Below are 25,858 nucleotides of genomic sequence, written 5' to 3'. Positions count from 1 at the left end.
AAATCTTTGTACAAGATCAAGATGAGAGAAAATGTTCCTGTCGGTACAAAAGTCACCTCTTTGACTGCTACTGATTTGGATGAAGGCACAAACAGTGAGATTCTTTACTCCAGCTGAACATGGAAACATAAAAAAGCAGAGTCTATTCACTGATTTCTGAAACTGGGGATATTGTTGTGCAGGGCCAAATAGACTACAAGATAAATCCTGCTATTAAATTGTGTGAAAAACAATTATGAGGCACAAAATGATTCATGAAACCACAAAAATAGAAAAAGTAACATACAACAATATAAAAAAAATTTTTTTAATTGTAATTGATAAATTCTACAGATTTATGTATTTTAAAACCAATGTTTGATGTCCTCTATAATCATGTCTGTGAATGTTGTAATTTACTTATTTGGTACGTTACTATTTGATTTGATCAAACTGTAAGATCTTACCTTGGGAGCACTTGGAAGTGTTTGAGTCTGATTGAAAGCATCTCCTTCATTAATGCTGATTAGTTCCGCATCTACTAGCGGAAATGGTGAGGGGGGAACTACTACATTACTCTTTACTGTGTCTGAGCAAAAACACACATCAAACTGTTGCTTGGATTTAGAGAACGACCAGCTCCCGTCTGGATATGTGCTGATCACTGGAGTGCTGTACCTGCTGAAACTGCCGTCTGTCCTGAAGCATTTTGCTGCTGTCAAACCGCATGAGGCTCAGTATAAGATGACTGACACTGAGACAATAGCGATGAGCAGATACAGATTCAGATCTGAAAAACTCTCCTCCTTAACTGGAACTTGACTGACAGGCGTCTTTATGTCATCTATACTCTCAATAACCACAACATCCATAGACATTATCAGACACTGTAATAATAAGAGTATGAGTTTTTAAGTCATTGTCACTCATTCATCTCTTTGTTCTTATTTCTCCAGTGCTGGTTCCGATTTGGAATAGATTAGTTCCTTTGGGTTCAGTAATGTGATAAGACAATAGTGCGTTATATCCAGAGTCTGCATCCACAGCTCTGATCTTTGCTACAAAGTATCCCGCTTCAGCAGAGTAGGGAATATTCTCTGTATTAATGGTTACGGGTTCAGAATAAGGCGGCATAATAACTGGACTTTTGTCATTCTCATAGAGGATAAAAACGTTTACAGTCGCATTACTGCTGAGGGGTGGAACACCAGTCTGTTGCCTGAACGTGAAACTGCAAGGTGTTTACTTGCTCATAGTTGGAGGTCTGCATGTTGTATATCTCACCAGTCCCAGAGTTTATACTGTCGATAAAGGCATGTTGGAACTGTCAAGTAATGCGTAAGTCACACAAGCGTTTTCATCAGAGTCATTGTCTTGGGCAGATTGTTATATGGCAACCTGCTGGGCTGTTCTCTTTTACGTAAATATTGATCATAGAATCTTGGAATCGGTGTGCGTTGTCATTCACATCAGAAATATGAATAGCTAGTATTAAAGTTTTTGAAAAAGGTGGGTGCCTTCATCCGTAGCAGTAACTGAAATATTGTACTGTGCAACTGTTTCTCTGTCAAGCAGTGGCGTATCCATGACATTTTTACTGGGGTGGCCAAGATGTGGCACAGACCTAGAGTGGGGTGGCGATACCAGGAGAACCTTTATGAATGGCACATGATCAAAATGTGTAAATATCGCATTGCTTTGCTTCAACATCTACACATGTAGAATAAATGAATTCTTAAACTCATGTTAGCATTCACTGAATTGTTTGTATTCAATATCAGACTGTTGTTTTGACATTTGACAGTTTTCTATTCCTGTTCTATTTCAACCTACTACAGTTTCTGGGAATCTCTGGTTATTTTAATATAACATCCATTTTTAAATCAGTAATTGTTTAGGAAAAGTCAGTTACACATTTTTAAGAGCTATTCTCATTGTAGAGAATTAATCTGCGTATAACATCAGGTGTAGTGTATAGTCATAAAAAGATACAAGTACAGGTGATAACTGATTGAGGCGCAATTCAATCAATCATTCAATCAATTATTCATTCATTTATTAGCTATAATTGCACTGTCCAGCAGAAATATTGTTAAATTGGGTACAAATCAGTGTGTGAAATTGGCTACGAGGGCTTATAGGTGTCTGTCTGGAAACCCCAAAATTGCAGATTGAGCTCTGAATACAGTAAAAAACAAAACTTACAGTGTCTACACAGGTTTATTTTTCACATGTTTTGATAGCTTAAATTACTTTGAATATTACCAAATAAAATAGTTAGTTAAATCATTTGCCTCATTTAAGTGCAATTTGCCCTGCCACTGCATATTTAAAATGTCAAATAAGGTATAAAAATTGTGAAGATTTTATTGGTCTGACTGACCACTAATACACATAAAGAGCTCATAAATAACTCATGTAAAGACTTAAAGTACAGTCACAGCACAAACACACAGGTTAGCCATATATATATATAACTTCAGCTATTGAACATATACATCTGTAAAACGCTTTACACACCTCCGTCATTAAATCAGAAAACATGGCATTTCATATTTCATGTCAATATAAAGATAACATGTTGAATGTGGTGTAGGGTCTAGCTTACTCTTTAACCTAGCTACTGTAACAATGAAAAAATGTTTTCACATTCACATGGAAATTCGGGATAAATTAAACGTTAGATTAGATGAACATACCTCTCAAATAACAGCTTTCTTTCTGACCACAAATCGACGTCGTCAACTCATTGGAAGTTGGAGGTAGACGCTAGCTCGTATCAGCTTCGTGTTTCTGACTGACCATTATACTCCAGACATGGCGCCCGCTGCCCGCGACACCTGCCTGGCCACCCGCGGCCTGCCCCTCTCCCCACTGATCAAAGAGCAGCTCACACAGCTTCAGTCCCCCCACTACTATAATGGTCAGAAATATAAAACTGACCCTGTGTCAGTGTGGCTCTAAATCAACAAATGACCTGAGATGTCATCTTTGATTGACAGGTGTTTCTATTGGTTCTTCGTTCTTGTGTTGATGAACATGATGAACTACCAATCAGTTCTGGGGTGGCCACAGAGTGGCCAATGAGATTTCAGGGGTGGCCCAGGCCACCACAGGCCACCCACTAAAATCGCCACTGTTGTCAAGGGCTTCCCTTAAAACTAAAAGTGAGTAGTATTTCCTCTGGTTGCACTCTAATACAAAAGGAGAGTCCTTGGGAATGGAACAATGCACTTTTCCATTTCTACCACCATCCCTGTCTTGGACCGTTATAAAGCCAATTACAGTACCTGGTTTTGCATCTTCACTTACATTGTCCAACAGCAAAGACATTGTTACGTCTGGTGCATTGTCGTTGACGTCAAGTATCTCATCAAGGACTTTACAGTGTGATGCAAGAGGACTCTGGCCCCTATCCCAGGCCTCCACTCGGAACTCAAACGCAGCAATTTCCTCGTAATCCAAAGTTCCAGTAACTGATATTTCCCCCGTGCTGTTGTTGACGGCAAACTTGTATGCTATTCCTTTTTGGCCTTGTTTAAAATTATACACAACTTCACCATTAAGACCTTCATCAGGATCAGTGGCATTAAGCTTTAGTACAGTGGTGCCAATAGGCACGTTTTCTAAGACCTGCGCCTTGTACATTGCCTTGAAAAATGCTGGTGCGTTGTCATTTGCATCTGAAACGATGATAATAATATTTGTTGTGCCTGACAATGAAGGTTTCCCTCATCGATAGCAGTTAGAGTCAAGTGTATTGTAGACTGCCTCTCTCTGTCCAGATCTTTTTGCAGCACCAGCATAGAAGGACTATCTGCCTCTGTATTCACCTCAAGTTTTTAAAAAAAAAGGGATAGTTTGAGACTTTGTATGCGGTAACCGAGTTGCTTCCAACATCTGGATCTTCTGCGCTCAGCAGGGGGAATTTTGTTCCCGGTAATGTTTGCTCAGATAAACGTATAAACTGTGATTTCTCTGGGATAAGAGGCGAGTTATCTTTGACATCCAATATATTCACTTCTATGCTTTCAAAGGATCATTAACAATGGCCTCTAAACTTATTGTGCAAGTGTGAATATTGGGAAACAATTGTTTTCTGTCCATGGTTTCTTTTACACAGAGAGCACCAGTTTTTAAATTCACTGCAAAATAATTATTAGACGACCCTGAAGCAATCCTAAACCCGCGTGATTCTAGGTTATCCACTCTCAGATTTAAGTCCTTGGTTAGATTTCCAACAAATGTTCCCGGACTCACCTCCCCGGACACCGTATAAACCATTTGCCTCGACATCGCATTCCCAGCTAGATAGGAGAGCAAAAATGTAGAGAGAACCCATACAAACGTAGCCTTTTTGAACGATGCCATTATCTAAAGCCTTTGATTAGTTTCAGACGGCTAATGTATTACAAAATCTGGTCAAAGAAAAATCCTCATGATCTTTATCTGCCTTCTTCAACTGGCTGTACGTGTAAGATGGAGAGCCATAGTAACGTGACTTTTCTTTGATTTGCAAGTAGATAGTGCCACCATGTGGTCATATAAGATACATAATACCAGTCAAAATTTTGGAAGCATTAGACTGAATTTTTGTTTCTTAAAATCCTATAAATCTCAAATCTAAAAGCTTTTGCTCAAACGCTTGAAAATAATTTTATAGACAAATAACATTTGTGCCTACTCTGAAATTATCGACAAATCTTAAGTTTCAAAACTGAATTTAATTACAGTTGGTTACTTCATAATTACACAAAATTCACTACAAAATCGTTAATAGACAACCCTGAAGCAATACTAAGCCCAAGTGATTCCAGGTCATCCACTCTCAGAATTAAGTCCTTGGTTACATTTCCAAGTTACATACTCCATTTGTTTTAATGGCTTCACTATTATTCTAAAATATGGAAAACAGTAGGCTAATAACAAAGAATGAATAGGTGTGTCCAAACTTTGGAGTGGTGGCATATGTAACAAGAGTTTCTACAATATTCTACAATAATTTAAATTGTAGAGAAAAGTATATGTTTTGACAAAATTCCAACATCTGGATTTTGATAAGTTTGAAATGTAAAATGTAAAATATGACACCATCAGCAGCATTGTTGGGTGTATCCGTATCCATATTACAATGTAAAAATTACCTTTTTTTAGTCAAAAAAGTAGTGTAATGCTTTCCATTTTAAATTCTTGTAATCATATTACAGTTACTGACTTTCAATTAAAATAATTACTTTTAAATACATTACTTGCCGTAAAGTAACATGTGTAATACAATTAAAATATGAATTCATATGTACATCTGTTAGCGTTTCTTTGACAGCTGATGGGTGTGCGACAATGAATGAAAAAAATATAGAAATTTTGAATTTGAGCAGAAAACAAAAAACTTTTTAAGAAAAGTGATTTAGAAAGTAGCTTAAAAGTGAAATAATAGTAATGTGATTACTTTTTGTACAAAGTAATCTGTAATCTTAGTACATTTTAGATAAGTAATTAGCCATTTGTAGTGGATTACTTATTTTGAGTAATTTACCTAACACTGATCAGCATTGATGACTGCTAATATGAGTGTGTTAATCTGAATTTAGTAAATTATTATTATTTTGGCCTAAAAAATGGGCATCCATACACAGCTTCAACTAGCATTCAATTTCAAGGACACTGCTCAAGAATACTGTGGTTGTGGGTGGTTCGCAAAACTCATAACAGCTGAAAATGTAACGTTGAATTGGGAATGTAAATTAGGTCATTATATTAAGTTATGCTTTTTAATAAATGATTGATTATCCTTATTGTTACAGGAGAAACAAAATTACATTTTGTAAGGCCATGTAAGAGAACAGTATCCTCATTACTTATGGTTCTCGACTTTTAATGTAAGGCTTTAGTGTCTTGCATGTTGAGGTTCAATGCAATACTTCTTCATGTGCTTTTAATTCTATTTCTCTTCTAACAAGTGTCTGTAGTTTAGGCCCCAGTAACTTCAACCAAAAGCTTGTTAAATAGCCCCCACTAGTGCCATTGAGATGTATAACACACTGTCATGAAGGTTGGTATTGACAATAAGGAGTCCGCAGAATTCCCCTTCAGCCCATGCAGCACCGTGTTAAATCGAATTGCTCATGGAAAATTGCATATTAATAAATTGTACAAGCACAAACTGCTTTAACTGGTGTGTGGTCTGTGTTCAATCTTTTTCATGACCAATTTTCTTCCAGGTTCGTTCTGCCTTTTTTGTTTCCCGCTTTATGTCTACCGAAAGTCTCTGGAGGGTTGAAAAAATATCAAAATGACTTTGAACTCAGTAATTGAAAACATGTTCATCATAGAAGAGGTGTATTCAAGTAATTGTTTTGTGTGAATTGCATTTGTAATGTATTTTTGAATAATTTATTAGACACGGACAAAAACATGAGCGTCACGTCATTGACCCAAATACCACTTCCATGGTATATATACACTATATTGCCAAAAGTATTCGCTCACCCATCCAAATAATTGAATTCAGGTGTTCCAATCACTTCCATGGCCACAGGTGTATAAAATGAAGCACCTAGGCATGCAGACTGCTTCTACAAACATTTGTGAAATAATGGGCCACTCTCAGGAGCTCAGTGAATTCCAGCGTGGTACTGTGATAGGATGCCACCTGTGCAACAAGTCCAGTCGTGAAATTTCCTCGCTACTAAATATTCCACAGTCAACTGTCAGTGGTATTATAACAAAGTGGAAGCGATTGGGAATGACAGCAACTCAGCCACGAAGTGGTAGGCCACGTAAAATGACAGAGCGGGGTCAGTGGATGCTGAGGCGCATAGTGCGCAGAGGTCGCCAACTTTCTGCAGAGTCAATCGCTACAGACCTCCAAAGTTCATGTGGCCTTCAGATTAGCTCAAGAACAGTGCGTAGAGAGCTTCATGGAATGGGTTTCCATGGCCGAGCAGCTACATCCAAGCCATACATCACCAAGTGCAATGCAAAGCGTCGGATGCAGTGGTGTAAAGCACGCCGCCACTGGACTCTAGAGCAGTGGAGACGCGTTCTCTGGAGTGACGAATCACGCTTCTCCATCTGGCAATCTGATGGACGAGTCTGGGTTTGGTGGTTGCCAGGAGAACGGTACTTGTCTGACTGCATTGTGCCAACTGTGAAGTTTGGTGGAGGGGGGATTATGGTGTGGGGTTGTTTTTCAGGAGCTTGGCTTGGCCCCTTAGTTCCAGTGAAAGGAACTCTGAATGCTTCAGCATACCAAGAGATTTTGGACAATTCCATGCTCCCAACTTTGTGGGAACAGTTTGGGGATGGCCCCTTCCTGTTCCAACATGACTGCGCACCAGTGCACAAAGCAAGGTCCATAAAGACATGGATGAGCGAGTTTGGTGTGGAAGAACTTGACTGGCCTGCACAGAGTCCTGACCTCAACCCGATAGAGCACCTTTGGAATGAATTAGAGCGAAGACTGCGAGCCAGGCCTTCTCGTCCAACATCAGTGTCTGACCTCACAAATGCGCTTCTGGAAGAATGGTCAAAAATTCCCATAAACACACTCCTAAACCTTGTGGAAAGCCTTCCCAGAAGAGTTGAAGCTGTTATAGCTGCAAAGGGTGGGCCGACGTCATATTAAACCCTATGGATTAAGAATGGGATGTCACTTAAGTTCATATGCGTCTAAAGGCAGATGAGTGAATACTTTTGGCAATATAGTGTATATATATAAAAAAAAAAAAAAACATTTTATTTTCTGTACATCTAGATCTTTTCATAATATTCATTTAAATCTCATTTCAAAAATGTAAAATGTTTGACCTTATAGGTTTTAGGGTTAAGGAATGCTTATTTGTATTTTAAATTAGATTTGAAAATAAATACAAATGTTGGCTATATTTTTCACACAGCATGTTTTCTTTTTACATCAGAAATCCCGTAATTATGGTGTCTTTGATGTGGACTAATTTTTGCATTTAGAAATCTTCGTATTTTTTTTATTATTTAAAAAAAAAAAAAATTTTAATCCCTAGTTTAAATATATGGGTCAAAAAATGTTTTTATTTATTGTCCATATTTATCTAAATATGCTACATATTGCCAATGTTAAATATCTTAAAATTACAATAAAAAAACATTAAAAAAAAAAACTTCTTTAGTTAACTAATTATTGACAAAAGACAACAATGGATAACTTCAATCATTCATCATAATGGAAGAAAATGTGAAGTAATTTATATTTGCTATAATTTTATTAAATATTTATTAGCTTTATTTACTAATAAGGATTTACTACATGGCTAAAGTATGTTCTTATTGTAGCCTACAAGAATGACTACATGAGGAAAAAGAAAGAAATTCTCTGTTATGCAAAAAAATCTATTGGCATGCTATTGCAATTAACACTTTGACCTTAGTTTCTTCTTTTAAAAGTAGAACATCAAAAAAACAGTGCAGTCCACCAGAACATCATAGGAACAAAATTCATAATTTGCAATATTGGCTCTAAGAGACCGAAGATGTCTGAGAATACTTATGTGTGGTGATGGGGGCGTGGCCGAGCGACGTCTGTAGAGAGCGAGGCCACAAGAGAAAGAATGGTAAGGATTGACACCTGTGGGAAATGATCTCTGACAGCTGTTTGTGTTTGCAATGAGAGCTGAGAGTGATAGAAAAGAGCAGTCCAGTCCACCAGAGAAGAGAGAGACGCACGAAGCTGTGTGTGTGTGTGCGCATATTGTGCTGAAAAGCAAACAGTGATGAAAATACAGAAAAGTGTGTATTAACAAAGACTCACGTGGATTGTTTATCCGGCTCCCACTTCCTCCTTTACAGGAGAGCTAAGAACCTGTCACAGTGGTGCCTATACCCGGGATTAGGAGGAAGAAAACGCTGTCATGGAGTCCTCACTGCTGGCTGAAGTATTCAGGACACTCGCCAGTATCCACCAAGCCCAACATCAGTCTCTGCTTGAGCTGCATTTAGAACAGGAGCAGCGGTTCCAGGTGTTCTTCCAGGCTCAAGTGGAGGACCGGCAGGTGCTCCAGAGCTTGGTACACCAGGAGGGGTCTTCAGCAGAACTCGTTTCTGATTCACACACACAGTGGAAGCTCAGCTCTCTCTCCCTTCACTGGCATCTGGCTCGCTCTTAAAACCCATCTCCACTCTCACTGCAATGACAGACAGCTGTTAGAGACAATCATTGCCTGGTGATGACCCTTACCATTCTCATCTCCTGATCTCGCTCTCCATTCACAAGCCGGCGCTCAACCACGCCCCCACCACTACACCGGCATTTACTACCTTATTAAGGGGAATGTATGTGGATGGGTCCTGCAACAAAGCATATCGGTGTGTGGTGAGTGACTCGCTGGTTGGGGAGGTTAATCCAGGGCCGTCTACATCAGCTCCACGTCAGGAGGATGTAAGGGAGGGGGAAGTCTCGTCTTCCCCAGCCCATAGAGGATTCCCTGCTGGGGATTTCCCTCTGGAGCAGACACGAGATGAGACCCTTAGGCATGCCTTTGATCAAGTGAAATTAATTGATGGTCAACGCCTCCAGCCAGACGTTGCACTCACATATCCGTATTTTTCAATTATTAAGGATCGGTTATATCGAGTGACGCAGGATGCTCAGACAAAGGTGGATACAACCCAATTGTTAATACCCAAGAACCGTCATGAAATGTTATTCCAGATGGTTCATTATAATCCGATGTCAGGTCACTTAGTGCAGAGAAAAACATTAGACAGTCTGATGGCCTGTTTCTATTGGCATTCATGGGGATGTTCATAGGTGGTGTGCAGAATACCGTCTCGTGCAGCCATAAATGTCAGTTGGTGAATCCCACGGCCACCCCAAAAGCACCATTGCACCCCCTCCCATTGATCGAGGTCCTCTTCGAAAGAATTCGTCGGGCCATTAGAGCGGATGGCACATGGGCATCACTTTGTGTTAGTTCTGGTGGACTAAGCAATGCGAAATCCAGAAGCAGTACCTCTGCGCAACATTTCAGCATGTAGTGTTGCAGAGTCACTCTTCAGTATAATCTCCCGAGTGGGGATTCCGAAAGAAATCCTCACTGATCAGGGTGCAGCGTTTATGTCACGTACACTACACAAACTGTACGAATTATTGGGGATTAAATCGATTTAGACCAGCGTTTACCACCCCCAAACGGATGGCTTGGTCAAACAATTTAATCAACACTAAAGAATATGATTCACACAAAGACGCTCGAAATTTGGACAAGTGGCTCCAGCCCCTATTATTTGCAGTACGAGAGGTCCCGCAAGCCTCCATGGGGGTTCTCCCCACTCGAATTATATACAGGTGTCGACCCCGCGTCGTGCTCGACGTCCTATTGGAAAATTGGGAGGAGGGACCTACAAACAGCAAATTCAATATGTTCTTGACCTGAGAGCAAAACTCACACACTGGGGCAATTAACACAGGAGAATTTGCTCCAGGCTCAAGAATGTCAAAGCCGGCTGTATAAGGGGTACTCGGTTATGGGAATTTGTACTGGGACAAATCGTTGTATGACTTCCCACATCGAGCTCTTAATTACTCACCAAGAGGCAAAGGGCCCTTTGAGGTCACACGGCGAGTCAGGGAAATCGATTATGAGGTTAATGAATGGATAGAGGCGGAGCACGTCAGATTTACCACCTCAATCTCCTAAAAATGTGGAGGAGGGAGGATCAGAGGTGAACTTAAAAGCCACCGATCGAGTCACCCCGGTCACTTGCGGAGACCACCTGTCTCCTTGACAAGTTACGGAGGTTGCCAGGTTGCAAGGAGAATTTTCTGACGTGTTCCCGCCTCTTCCCAGTTGTATGAATATCATAGAGCACCACACTGAAACCACCCCAGGATGGTACGCAGTCGTCCCTACCAATTATCCGAACACAAAAAAAGTGGTTCGGGAAGAATTAAAGGCCATACTAGATATGGGGGTAACAGAAGTATCCCACAGTGACTGGGCCAGACCGGTGGTGCTGGTTCCGAAGAGTGACGGCTCAGTCCAGTTCTGTGTGGATTCTAGAAAAGTCAATGTGGTGTCTACATTTGATGCATACCCAATGCCTCGGATTGATGGACTACTCGATTGGTTGGCGCAGCTCGCTTTTATTCGACAGTGGATTTGACAAAGGTTAATTGGCAGATCCCCTTAACTCCCATGCCCAGTGAAAAAACTGCATTTTCCACACCGTTTGGCTTACACCAATCTGTCACCCTTCCTTTTGGTTTGTTCGGGGCCCCGGCTACATTTTAGTGGCTCATGGAAAGAATCCTTAGACCGTACGCCACTTACGCCTATCTGGACGATATCATTATTTACATTAATGACTGGCAGCGGCACCTGCAGCATCTGAAGGCTGTCCTGAAGTCATTGAGATGGGCGGCACAAGAAATGTGTAATTGGACAGGTGGAAGAACGGTATCTGGGCTTCCACTTGGGTCATGGACAGGTGCAGCCCCAAATTGATCAGACCACAGCAATTGCAGCCTGCCCAAGACCTAAGACCAAAAAGGAGGTGAGACAGTTCCTGGGGCTGGCTGGCTATTATCGTAGGTTTGTGCCTAACTATTTGACCATCACCAGCCTGCTGACTGATCTTACTAAAAAGGGGGCACCAGATCCAGTCCAGTGGATAGAGCCATGTCAGCAGGCGTTCACGCGGGTGAAAGCTGCACTTTGTGGTGGGCCGTTATTGCACTCTCCTGACTTCTCTCTCTCCCTTTTATCATGTAGACGAACACATCGGACAGGGGGTTGGGAGCGGTACTGTCCCAGATGGCGGAGGGGGAGGAGCTCCCCATGCTGTACATTAGTCGCAAACTCTCACTGAGGGAGATTAAGTACAGTATGATAGAGAAGGAGTGTTTGGTCATCAAGTGGGCGGTCCTCACCCTCTGGTACTATCTGTTGGGGCGTGTATTCACCCTCTGTTCGGACCACGCCCCGCTCCAGTGGCTCCATCGCATGAAGGATATCAATGCGTGGATCACCCATTGGTATCTAGCTCTCCAGCCTTTTAAGTTTGAGGTGGTCCACAAGACGGGGTTGCAAATGGCTGTGGCAGATTTCCTCTCTAGAAATGGTTGGGCGGGAGTAAGTCACATGCAGGATGGCTCCCCGGACTGAGTCGGGCAGGTATGTGGTCATGGGGGCGTGGCCGAGTGACGTCTGTGGACGCAAGGAGTTAAGACAGACACTTGACAGTAATAACTGATATAAAACAAATAGTTTTTTTATATGGAAAAATATGGAAATATTACAAAAAGGTGGTGCAAAAGAGCAACTGCAGTTCAGTGACATCTTTTAAATTTTTTCTGTCGGCTCTCTGCTTCAAAAAGAGTGAAGCAGAGCAGTATTATCTATACAGAGTCAATAAGAATATTACTACAGCATCAACATGCAGCATTGGTACAGTGATTGAATGTTTGTCTCTAAAGCAATGGTTTCTCTGAAAGACCAGAGATTTCAACAGTTTGATTTTGGACTGGAACTGAAATTGTCAAAAACAGAGAGTAGAGATGATGATGGATATGTTTTGCCAATGGTCTTGCCTGAATATCTCCACTCTGTGGGTCCATACAATGCAAGTGAATGGGGTCCAAAACATTGAAGTTCCAAAAAGCATATAAGGGCAGCATAAAAGTAATCTACACGACATTTAATCCATGTCTTCTGAAGCGATCCAATTGATTTTGGGTGAGAACAGATCAAAATGTAGTTAATTTTTACAGTACATCTTGCCATTGCAGCCTCTAGGCATGATTATGATTTCAAGCTCGATTACACTTCCTAGTGCTTGACGTGTGTGCAGAGCACTAGATGGCGCTAGTAAATATAATCAAACTTAAAATTATTATCGCCAAGAAGACTGCAGATGTCAAGATTTATAGAGAAAATTGAGTTACATTTTGATCTGTTTTCACCCCAAACCAACTGGATCACTTCAGAAGATATTGATTAAACCATTGGAGTCTTATGAGTTAGTAAATAATTAGAGAATTTTCATTTTTGGGTGAACTTTTAACCTATAAACCTATAACATTTACTGCACGCAATAAACAATAATTGTGAAAGATTAAATACATGCATGATTTTTGTGAATCTGAGCATAACTTGGCCAAATACGTCTGTCACTGTCTAAGCAACCTGCTCAGTTATAAATTTACATACATTTATCAAAATATGTAGTTACTGCATTTTGCCTTTGTGGGGCAATCTGTATACATTTTCATTGTTTGACTAATGTGTTGGGGATAAAAAAGGGTCCTTCTCTAAATATGAAGAGAAGCAGTTGTTGTCATGGTTACTGTTGCTATAGAGACAGTGCTGCCTAGGTCAGCACCAATGAAATATGTGGTGTGTTTTGTCACTGTGACATCACACATAGAGCCCTGCTTAACCTCACACATATGCTCTTCCCTACCTTCTCTGTTCAAGACAGTGAGACTGAGAATCTAGAAACATATTGTAAATGTTTTTATTCACATTGCTGTATTTACAAGCAAGGGATAAATCATACAGTCCAAGAAGGTCACAAAGGCATTTGTTTGCATAAGGGCATATTGCATGTAAGGCAACAGAAAGTAAACAGAAATAATGAAACAAGAGAAACCCAAGGGATGTTAATGAGATTGTGATGTACATTTTTATGAATAGCCTAAATAGACTTTACCAGCATTTGGTGGGAAAAGAGCTGTAGAATGTTCTAATCAGATGGGGACCAGAGTAATCGTCTCCATTTGGTCACTTATAATTCTAGGCACACTTTATTTGTCTACCCTAAACCAAACAGATAAAGGCACACAGCAGTTTTTACTCATCTTATTTATCTCCAAATGCTCTAGCCTGCTGCTAGGAACTAAAATTCCTTAAATGAAAGTAAACAAGATTGAACTGGATTACATTGCTATCAGTGAATACTGAAGGTTACCTCCAGTGGCTTTTTCTAGCAGACAGTTGGTGTCCTGGCAAGCAATGTGTCCATCTATAATCAGTTCACATGTCCCAAATAACCTATATTCCTACTGTTTTCTCTCCTTGCTGGCTCTCTTTTTATTTTGTTTCTCCTACACCTCATCTCCATGTCTCAATTGCTTGGGACAGCTTTAGTAAGATAGAGGGAATACTATTTTGATTTCTGTAACAAAATATTTACATTTGCCAAATATTTCACCACAAATACATCACACATTCATCATATAAGAAGCAGCATTAAAGATGACAAGCTTTTTTTTTTTTCATTTTCATAATATAAAACAATTACATTTTAAAAATCGCAATAAACAAGGCCAAAGACTACAATGAACAGCAGTTTGAAAGTAATTGTTAACTCTTGTATAAAAAAAAATCTAAGTGTTCATTATTTTTATTATCATGGTTGTTCATTTGTACTATTTGTGCCAAGGTAATATTCTAATTCTGTTAATATTCTAGCATCTGAAAACATTTTTTGCTGTCTCCTTCGTTTTCAGTACATTTTAACATGTCGCTAAGGCTGACATACAGATGTGATCACTCTTTTTTTTTTCCTGTCTTAAAACAGCGTATTTTATAAAATCCACTTGGTAAAGGCAATTCATTTTTAACATTTGGTGGAGAGCAGAATAGAATATTAATCTACATGTAATGTATATATCCACTACATTCCTGTAAAAGCATATTTTGAGGTAAAGTCTATGCCTGGCTCATTAGATTGTGCTCATCAGAGATCATCACATCTCAACTTTCTTGTCAGCATGTTTTTTTAACTATGTAAAATTATGAATTCCATTTAAACATGACCTTGACCCTTATTTGATCTCTGTTACAAGATTTTTCCACTGCTGATCAGTTCAGTTTTCCAAGTAGTCAGGAAGTATGACTTCTCTCTCTCTCTCTCTCTTCGATTGTAGAGTGTATTTAGAAGTCTTTTAGATATATAAAAAAAATTCCTTCACTTAGCCATGCAAAGTCATGCTCAATTTGGTTACAAGAGACTGACATACAGTCTTGAATTGAGTAAAACCTTAAAGTAATGACGAAACAGATGATCAATCGTCCCCTCATGAACAGAGAGTCTGGCAGTTGTAGTATGTTGTAATCCATCAGTCAGCTCACGGTAAATCACTGCTAGACTCCTGTCAACACACACACACACACACACACACACACATACACACACACAAAAACATATTTAATCATCGATGCAGAGGAAGAAAGCAACCTGGTCTCATAGAATCACATTACTTGTTTGTATGTTTTTTAGCAGGGCAATCAGAAAACTAATTTTAAAACAGATCTGTTTTAAAGTAATTTTTTCATTTACAGTATGCTCAATATGCATGCATATGGTGGCCCCATAACCATTTTGACAAGTGGACCAAGTGGCATCCGCAAAAAAATAAAATAAATGATGCTAAACCTTCTCTCAGAACTAACCCGGGATACTTGACACAATAAACCCTGTCCCGTTAGGAAGGGGCTGCCGTACCACTACCTTTCCCTTTCTAGGCTTAGCCATTTGCAATTACTTTTAATTGTTTAACGGATGAAGTCAGTTCCCTTCAAGATCATACAGGTGCTCTAGCAGAGTAACCACAGGTGTAGTTTGTCATATTAACTATGGACATGTTCCACAAAGTTTGACAACCAGAAGGTGTCCAAATACTTCACTTTACTATAATTTAAAATGATCAGTGAAATGCTTGTGCTGTCTTTCTTTTCAATAAATACCACTTATATTTTGTTGTCTAATGCAATTGCCTTCATACATCATTTAGCATGGCTTAAGCATCCAAATTGTTTTTTGGGGCAACCGTATTTGCATATTGTGTAAATACATACAAAGCTAAACATTGGTATCCCAAAGAAATGTTATTACCTGTAATGTGGAAGACCTTGATGCACTGGTCTCAGTCAGTGCAGCACTTCCCGGGATACTTGATACAATAAACCCTGTCCCGTTAGGAAGGGGCTGCCGTACCACTACCTTTCCCTTTCTAGTCTCTGCCAGAAACAGACTGTACCAATAGGCGTCACTTGAGATGAGTGTAGAGTCAGCAGTGGTGGAGTTCCTCTGGCTTACGATGCTGTTCCTAACATGTGGAGCTGCTTTAGACTGTTTGGGCTCTTGACATTTTAGCACTATGATGACCAGAATAGTGATGAGCAGCAAAAACAACACTGAACCCAAACCAATGAGCAAATACAGGTTTAGATCTGTGAACAAGTCATAATCAATAGGCACCTCTGTGGTTTCAGTAAACTGCGTCACCAATTGCTCCACCGTGGAGATCTTGATGGTCACCGTGGCTGAGCGAGGCGGTTCTCCATTGTCTCTGGCTATGATGACCAGCCGTTGATGTCTGGGATCCCTATGACTGAACATACGTGTGGTTCGTATCTCACCATTATACTGGTCAAGGCTGAACAGCGTAGTGTCTGTGATCTGCAGAAACTGATATGTTATGCGGGAGTTCTGCATTGAGTCAGCGTCCAACGCAATAACCTTGGAGACCAGGGATCCTTTGTCAGTTGATCTCTGAATTATTTCCTCAATAACAGTGCCTTGCGGACGCCATGGAGACACTATGAGTGGGGTGTTGTCATTTTGGTCCAGAATGATGATGTGTACAGTTACATTACTGCTAAGAGGAGGGATCCCAGAGTCTCTTGCTTCAATATGAAATAGAAACTCCTTCTCCCTTTCGTAGTCAAAAGTGCGTAAAGCGTAGAGGTTGCTGTTCTCTGGATTGATGGAAAACAGCATTGACATTGATGTGTTGGCAATCTCTTTTTCAATGATAACGTAAACCAGATACTGATTTTCATGGAGGTCTGGGTCGTGAGCAGTGAGAGAGGCTAATAAAGCCCCAGGCTCGTTGTTTTCCATCAAATGAATGTTATAGAGGGCCTGGGGGAACACTGGTGCGTTATCGTTAACATCCTGAATTACAACATTGATCATTTCATTATCAGTCAAAGGTGGAGTTCCTCTGTCAGTCACATGAAGTGTGATGTCATAATTGGGGATCTTCTCACGGTCCAGTGTCTCAGTAACTGTTAATGCAAAAAAGTCTTCTGATGACTTGTTCAATGCAAAAGGTAACGATTCTGCATTGTGGATTGAGAGAACAACTTTGCCATTATCTCCAGAGTCCCTGTCACTCACACTGATGACAGCTATCACTGTTCCTATGGGGTCACTTTCTTTGATTGAGCTTTGAAAAGATTTGACTGTAATTTCAGGATAGTTGTCATTCAGATCTGTGATGAACACTAATATTTTACACTGACCAGACAGGGGATTGACCGCCTTGTCTTTGGCTTCAACATACATCTCGAAGCTTTTAACCTCTTCGAAATCAATCACATCTTTAACTCTTATTTCTCCACTGCTGGGATCGAGAGAGAACTTCTCCTGTGTGTTCTCAGATGTGTACAAAGTGAAAGAGTATATGATTTCTGCGTTTGTACCCTTGTCCAAGTCTGTTGCATTCAGCTGCATAATTAGCGTCCCAGTCGGCGCGTTTTCGATCAAATCAACGGAGTAAACTTGTCGATCAAACTGTGGGGCGTTGTCGTTGGTGTCCAACACTTGAATGACAATGTTAGCTGTACCTGACCGCGCAGGGATGCCGCCGTCCACAGCGATGAGCGTTAGCGTATGGACTGCTTGTTTTTCTCGGTCTAAACTCGCTTTTAGAACCAGGTCAACGTATTTGGTTCCATCACTTCCAGACTGAATTTCAATCGTGAACTCGTCACTCTCGTTCAGATAATAGGTCTCGATAGAGTTCTCTCCGACATCAGCATCCACTGCATTCGTTAAAGAGAACCGCTCCCCGGGCGTCGCGGATTCCGAAATATCGAGGGGTATTCTTTCCCGCCTGAATTGAGGCGCGTTGTCATTAATGTCCATAATTTCCAATTCGATATTAAAGATGCGTATTGGACTCTCGATGATCACATCCATCTTAAGAAAGCAGAACGATGATGTTTTGGCGGGGCATAAATACTCCCTGTCGATTTTCTCGGAGATAAACAGTTCCCCGGTGTCTTTATTTATTTCTAAATATTTTTTGCTGTGAATATAATCCAGCTTTACCTTTCGCTCCGCAAGGCTGTGCGCGTCAAGGCCCAAATCGCTAGCGATATTTGCGACCACGGAGCCCACTGGAATTTCTTCGGGGATGGAGTATCGTGTCACAGCTGAAGCGACACTCCACATCGCTGGGAGGACAAGAAAACAGAGGTGCCATCTCCTCGGAAGTACGCTTGATTGCGGCTCCATTGCAGAGAGCACAGGGAATATCAAAGCAATGGCTCAAGTTCTAGCGAAATATTTCGCCAAAATAAATAAATAATAATAACTGGTCGAAGGAGCACATTTATTGACATTTCCTAAACGAATCGAGCTTATCGAGTACGTGAGGTTTTAAAAATATCCAGGAGAGCTTCCCCATAGCGCCGTGCTATGGATTCCACTAATGAACACCCACAGAAGCTCAGGATAGCTGTGCTAAAAGCCACTGCTCCTCTCACTGGCTCTATCCAACAGCATTATGATAGCAAAAAAGCATGGCTGGTCTGCCTGGACCTCCTCTCCTGTTTGAGCCTCTTAAAAGTGATTTGCGGTATTGCAGCGACATCGTGTGAATGTAAAAGATTTTATAAAAAATATATTTTTACGGGAAAAAAGTCATTCAGCACTATATTTGAAGACTTTATTATTTATTGTGAAATACTGAAACTCCTTATTACACTCACTATATATATATATATATATATATATATATATATATATATATATATATATATATATATATATATATATAAAATCAGCCAATTTTTGCATTTCAATTGTATTTTTCAAATTTCCAACAAACTGAATTGAGTAATCTACATTATTATAGATTAAGCATTCATACAAAGTATTTAAGTTCAATTAAATACTTTAAATTATGGTTAATTAAAAATATGTACATTTTGATAATAAATTTGTCATAGAATATGAAATGTGCAAATCTTAAAGATATACTAAAATATTTTTGAGTGTAATGTATTTACTTAAAGTCTTTGCTAAATCCAGCATCTATAAATAGTGTCATTTGGCTGCAAATGTTGAAATTACGAATAGCTGTGATAAATTGTATGGTACTCTTTAAACTGCATCAAACATTTGGGCGTCATCCAACAAAAAGCGAGTTCAGCACCACGGACAGAGGCATATCCTGACTACGCCATGCGAACTATAAGTATTCTATTCTGACAAAGAAAGACCAGACCCATTACATAATTTCTAATAATATGCTTTATTCAAAAACTTTTTTGTACATGAAGTAAACAAGAGGATATAAAAATGTAAGATACTCGCCAATATGGGTCTTTACAGTTAAAGCAACCACCTGTTAAATACTTGAAGAATTCGAAGTTGGGAGATATCTAAATAACAATGAGTATACAAAACGTATCATCAAAGTACTTTTCTTGTTGTGACATTTGTGAAAGCAAATCAGGCAGCATGTATATTTAAACTACAAACATCCACAACATAATTAAACTTATACACAGAAAGTAGCATGCAGGTGAAAAATACAGGTGAAAAATTCATTTGAAAAAATCATTGGTTATTACTGCGTCTTCTTGGCAGTTATTGTTTGGCATTAGCTTTTTCTTTTTTCCAAAAGTTGAGAATGAGTTGTACACTTCAAGGTCCCCATTATTTGCCAGTTTGAGTGTACAGAGTGTTGATGGTGTTCCGGGAATGTAAACATTATGTTGATAGTCTGGTGAAGGCTGAACTGAATCATGTTGGTTGTAACAGGTCCATGAGTGATTTGAAAAGCCCCCAACCTTAGGCGAGGTCTTATAATCTAAAAGTCAAAGAGAAAATCAAATAAATGGTAAATAATCATAGATCAATAGTTCAACTTAATATAAAACTACTGTCTTCAGATAAACAGCACTGAAATGCATCATTTATTGTGGAGACTGGGGCTATTTGTAACAGTAACTATAAGATCTTGAGTCAAAAGTCCATTTGCACAAATGCCTGTTATCTGTAGTAGTGATTTTGTTATGTTGGTTTGAAAACCTCCAAACTAAATTCCAATATTGTCCTATTTTTGTAATTAAGTGAACACAATTAAACACTGGGATATATTAAGGCAAGGGTCACCTATAAAATTCAAGCAGATTTTAACCAAATGGTGGAAATGTGTTCTCAGGACATGGGTATTTTGTTTATTAATGTCAGGTTAGGGCAGGTTGTCACATGTGTTTTAAATGTTGTAATTTTATATAAATCATTAATTATAAAATGTGTTGCCCAAACAATGGTTTGAGACCTTGTACATTATAACATACGAACTGTATCTTTTTATCCTATGTAATTACAATGTAAATGTACAATAGCTTTTTTTGTAGCCAAGAATTTTAGGTGTGTGCCTAAAATTGGCTTTCAAAAATAAACCTAGCCTGAGAAATGTTAAATTTTATTTTTTTGGACATGCTCATGCTCTTACCATGCATGTGATTCCCCCAAGTCCAGTATTGTGGAACGGATGGGTAAGCATAGTTGTCCGAGTCCTGCATCAGTCTGCGCTGCAGTGTCCTACCTGTGTTTATTGGAGTATGGCTAGAAAAACAAAAAATGGACGTGTCAAATACTTTGTTTATGTGGGAGAAGGTAAGGGGGAGGGAGGACAGAGAGACAGAGATAGAATCAGCCATACTTTATTTACCTTTTATGTGTATAATTGAGCTGGTTCTTGGCCAGGGTCCGGTTTTTGTTGCCTTGTTTGAGCTACAGCAGACACAAAAAAAGACAAATTGAAATATTAACTCCATTTAGCCTGCACATTTGGAAAACATGAATGTACTATAACCATAATTGATTGTACCTAGAAGAGTGGAAAGACCTCAAAAAAACGCAAGGCACTAAGTGACTTTACTAATTCATCACCTTGTTTGTAGTACACCTGTGATTTGGAGCATAGGAGAAAATGCATTTATTTATTTTATGATTAAGTTATGAGCAGTACATTAGGAATTTTAAGGTCTAGTTCACTGAAGAAAAAAATTAAATATGTATGCCCAGTACAGCTCAAAGGTAAAATAGCTCAGTGAAACAAACAATATTGTTCTCAAATTAGATAAATACATCATCCCAAGAGTTAGTGGAACACTTTTACCTTTAATGTTGGTGCTACTGTTCTGCATTCATATTAACTTCAGGATTAATAATTAATATTATTTATTATACTTAGTTGATTTTAACATAGACATAAACTATAATTTATATTTCTAAACTTTTATCACAAGCCAGCATTGTTGTTGAGAGCTCAACTTGATATGAAGTCGCCATCTAGTGGGCAAAATCCCCTTTATTTTTACTTTTATTTTATTTTTATTTTTTTGCTAATTGCGCCTGTCTTGTAAAGTTGTACATGTTTTCTTTGCAGATGTTTGCTCTCATCTAACAGACATATAAGATGAATATAGACGCTGATAACTTTTCAAATCGCTCAATCTTTGCGGACACTAAAAATACAACATTATTAGCGCAAAGATCAGCAGTTTAATTGTCCTACCTCGTTTGGAGATGTCGTCCCGTTCTTTGCGCCGAGACTGTGGCTAGCTGGGCTCCAGGTCAAAGTCTTGTTTTCGACTTCCTTGATGTTATTTCGAGAAGCTGTTCCCGTCGGGCTGCATGGCTTGAGGAACATGAAGTCACATTTAGATGACTCTGGAGTTAAACACATTTTATAGCAGTAGTTCTGACCGATTGGGTTGTTCTCGTTAACTTCCACGCAGTGTGTGGATCCCTTAGATCCTGACGATATGTGCATGTTCAGGTTAGACTTTATAATGACATCACTGGCAGATCCTTTAGAACGGAATCCACAGCATGAGCTGAAAGACGCATAATCACAAATGGAATTTCTGTCCCTGTATCCCTTTATTGTAGCCAGGACGATAATAGCCAAGAGAAACGTGAATGAAACTGTGCCCAGAGACACTATTAAATACAGCGTAAGGTTTGACCGGTCCTGGAGGCTGAGTGCGAGGTCGCCGAAATCCGGCAAGGATTCCGGCACGTTGTCAACAACTGACAAAATGATGGAAGCCGTGGCCGAGAGGGGTGGCTGACCGTTGTCCTTGACCAAAACGACCAGCCTCTGCCTCGTGGGGTCGTTGTCCACCAGCCGGCGAATCGCCCTGATCTCTCCAGTGTACAGAGCGACACTGAACAAAGTCAGATCTGTAGCTTGGAGGACTTCATAAAAGAGACGCGAATTCTGCCCGGCATCTGCGTCCATGGCAGTGATTTTAGCCACTAGGTATCCAGCTTCGGCATATCTGGGCACAGCTATAACTGATGCTGCTGTATCATTCTCGGGCATGGGAGATACAACGACTGGCGGGTTGTCATTCTGGTCCAAAACAAACACATTTACTTTTACGTTCGTGCTCAGAGGTGGAAAACCGGCATCTTCGGCTTGAACCACGATCTGAAAGTTTCTGAGCTGCTCGTGGTCGAAAGAGCGCAGTGCGTAAATGTTGCCATTGTCTGAATTGATGGACACAAACGTGGATACGGGCATCCCATAGATTTCCTTTTCCAAAATAGAGTATGACAAGTAGGAATTCTGCTCCGCATCTGCATCTTGTGCTGTGATGGTGCAAATTGAGGCACCGGGGGCGTTGTTTTCGGTCAGGTAGACGGTGTAGGACGGCTGTTTGAATCGTGGCGCATTGTCATTGATATCAGATACTTGCACCAAGATAGTTTTCCTGGTGAAAAGAGGCGGTGATCCCATATCACGGGCTGTGAGAGTAATGTTATACTCAGAAATAGACTCCCTGTCTAGAAAATCACAAGTAACCAATGTGTAATAGTTTTTAAAAGAAGAATGTAGCTGAAAGGGAACATGATGAGGAATCTCACAGTCAACGTTTCCATTTTCCCCAGCATCCTTATCCATAACGCTAATAACTGCTATAACAGTGCCAGGGGGCGCATCCTCTTGGACAGGTGTGGACACTGAGGTAAGGATCACTTCAGGAAGATTGTCGTTGACGTCTAGGATATTGACCATAACTTTGCAGTGTACCGCCACTGCAGAAGGCCCCTTGTCCTTAGCTTGTACGTATATCTCATGCATTCGTGCCTTTTCATAATCTACGAGACCTTTCACTTTGATTTCTCCCGTGCGTGGATCCACACTGAACAGCTCACGCACTCTCATTGGAGCGTGCCCACTAAAAGAGTATGTGATCTCCCCATTGGATCCTTCATCGAGATCTGTTGCATTTAGTTTTATAACCACTGTGCCGCGCGGTGCGTTTTCAGCCAGCCTCACATTATAGAAGTTCTGGTCGAACACTGGCGCGTTGTCATTTGCGTCCAGAACCGTTATGTTGATTTGCGCAGTCCCTGACCTCTCCGGCGAGCCCCCGTCCACCGCTGTGAGAACCATCAGATGCGTCTTCTGCTGCTCCCGGTCTAACTGACTCTCGAGAATCAGCTCGGCGAATTTACTGCCGTCGCTGCGCGTCTGAACGTCAAGGACAAAGTGTTCGTTTACGCTTAGCAGATATGAGCGAAGAGAGTTGTCACCGATGTCCAAATCCTGCGCGCTTTCCAGCGGGAAGCGGGATCCAGCCACGGCCGATTCGGAGATATCCAGGTTAAATTCACTCCAGGGAAAAACGGGAGAGTTGTCATTGACATCCAGTATTTCAACCTCTACCCTGTACAGTTCTAAAGGATTTTCGGTAACAACCTGGAGATGAAATGAACAATATGGATTGTGTTCGCACAACTCTTCTCGATCAATTCTCTCGTTCACAAATAAGACGCCGTTTTCTAAATTGACCTCTAAATATTGCCTTTTCGCACCCGACACTATTCTAAATCTGCGAATAGAGAGTTTGTTGGTGTCTAGTCCCAGATCCTCCGCAATATTTCCAACAAAAGCCCCATGCTCCAGTTCCTCTAGGATTGTGTAACGGATCTGTGCCAAAACCACATCCACCACAGATGCAATGAGTGCCAGGCAGGTCACCTGCCATATCCACATCAACAGCTCCATTACAATATAAACCCCTTCTTAATGTGTGCCTTCAAAAGAATGACCACCAAACTCTCATAATTGGATTACGAACCTACAAAACGGTAAACAAAAGTTGCAAAAGTCCACCCAAACGCACAGTAACATTTCGAGAAAGAATGAGCTCGCTAATGACAGTGAAGTGGGAAGCCCCTGAACTATTACTTTAACGTTAGAACGCGCGCATTTGGCCAATGGCACGTGCGCAAGAGAGAGGGAGTGTGCGTGTGTTTGGATGAGGGAGAAAGAGGGGGTGGAGGTGTGTGTTGGCTTTAAACCGCCAATTTTAACTCCATGCACTACTTCAAAAGTGTTTAAATGCTAAAAAAACATCAAACAAAATTAATGTATTCTACCAAAAAGACAATGCATTAAACAAAACGAAATCAGAAAGCCACTAATAATAAATACTCTTAAATAATATTGGACATTAAGAAAAAAAAATACTTTTAATATTAAGATTAGCTTCATATTAAAGTGATAGTTCACCCAAAAATGAAAATTCACTCATCATTTACTCACCCTCATGCCATCCCAGATGTGTTCTGCTGAACACAAATGAAGATTTTTAGAAGAATATCTGAGCTCTGTAGGTCCATACAATGCAAGCGAATGGTGACCAGAACTTTGAACCTCCAAACATCACATAAATCAGCATAAAAGTTATTCAGAAGACTCCAGTGGTTAAATCTATGTCTTCTGTATAGCGATATAATAGGTGTGGGTGAGAAACAGATAAATATTTAAATCTTTTATTTTTTATTTTTATTTTTTTTTCCATAAATATCCACTTTCAATTTCACTTCTACATTCTTCTTCTTTAGTTTTTTGGCAATTCACATTCTTCGTGCATATTGCATAAAGGTGGAGATTTATAGAAAAGAAGCACTTAAATATTGATCTGTTTCTCACCCACACTTATCATATCACTTCAGAAGACATTGATATAACCACTAGAGTCTTATGGATTACTTTTATGCTGCCTTTATATGATTTTTGAAGAGTCAAAGTTCTGGTCATCATTCACTTGCACTGTATGGACCTACAGAGCTGAGATATTCTTATAAAAATCTTTATTTGTGTTCTGCAGAAGTAGGAAAGTCGTACACATCTGGGATGGCATGAGGGTGAGTTAATTATGAGAGAATTTTATTTTAGGGTAAACTATCCCTTTGATATTTACCATAATAGAACTGTGTATATGGAAGAGTAGAAATACGTGAGAATGAAGCTGAATAGACAATGAGTTTTAAATGTGCTTTAAAATAGCCTTGGGGCTTCTTCCATGTGTAAATTCAAGGAACACAATCTTATCCTTTACTCATTCCACTCCCCCAGCCTGCTTTATAACAAGAAAAGAAATTCCGTGTTTTAAATAAGCACCAAACACAAACTGCCTGTGGAATGAAACCGCAGCAGATGGCATGATCTTGCAAGGGCTCGTGCTCTTTTTAATTAATGTAGTGGGGATTAAAGGGCCGCGGGTCCGGATCATTAGCGAACAGTGGTATTAAAAGGTTTTGTGAGGCATAATCCCGCCGCTTGTTGAGAAGCAGACTACACGGTTCCCATGATATTCTCCTGCTTTCCATTACATTGAGTGCATAATAAATGGCATAGAGCCGACTCTGAAATAAAGCAACTTAAATCGACCCGCCGAACAAACACATTTACTCTCATTAATGGCAAAAAGAGGACACTTTTGTGGCGCATGAATGTGTAAACCGCTTTTTCTGTTTATTTTCGTTAGGTTGAGGCAAAAGTAAATGT

The 25,858-nt window shown here is 40.0% G+C and overlaps 2 protein-coding genes and 1 pseudogene across 2 annotated transcripts; all 3 read right to left on the bottom strand.

The window, feature by feature from the left end:
• Positions 1–104: 104 nt before the first annotated feature.
• On the bottom strand, positions 105–3,785 carry LOC127433223 (protocadherin alpha-13-like; annotated as a pseudogene).
• Positions 3,786–13,466: 9,681 nt separating this feature from the next.
• LOC127433781 (protocadherin alpha-C2) lies at positions 13,467–18,514 on the bottom strand. Its single transcript, XM_051685976.1, has 2 exons — positions 15,853–18,514; positions 13,467–15,109 (listed from the first exon to the last, which is right to left on the bottom strand). The coding sequence occupies exons 1-2, from the start codon at positions 18,262–18,264 to the stop codon at positions 15,086–15,088; spliced, it is 2,436 nt and encodes an 811-aa protein (XP_051541936.1). The 5' UTR covers positions 18,265–18,514; the 3' UTR covers positions 13,467–15,085.
• Positions 18,515–19,158: 644 nt separating this feature from the next.
• On the bottom strand, positions 19,159–24,225 carry LOC127433780 (protocadherin-10). The gene is made up of 4 exons (XM_051685975.1): positions 21,566–24,225; positions 20,717–20,778; positions 20,498–20,610; positions 19,159–19,846 (listed from the first exon to the last, which is right to left on the bottom strand). Exons 1-4 carry the CDS (start codon positions 24,068–24,070, stop codon positions 19,581–19,583), a joined length of 2,946 nt encoding a protein of 981 aa, XP_051541935.1. The 5' UTR covers positions 24,071–24,225; the 3' UTR covers positions 19,159–19,580.
• Positions 24,226–25,858: the final 1,633 nt, after the last annotated feature.

The sequence above is a fragment of the Myxocyprinus asiaticus genome, chromosome 43, assembly GCF_019703515.2.
Source record: "Myxocyprinus asiaticus isolate MX2 ecotype Aquarium Trade chromosome 43, UBuf_Myxa_2, whole genome shotgun sequence".
In the NCBI taxonomy this organism is placed as follows: domain Eukaryota; kingdom Metazoa; phylum Chordata; class Actinopteri; order Cypriniformes; family Catostomidae; genus Myxocyprinus; species Myxocyprinus asiaticus.
Note: the sequence above shows the minus strand (reverse complement) of the source record. Positions and strands in the feature narration are given on the sequence as shown.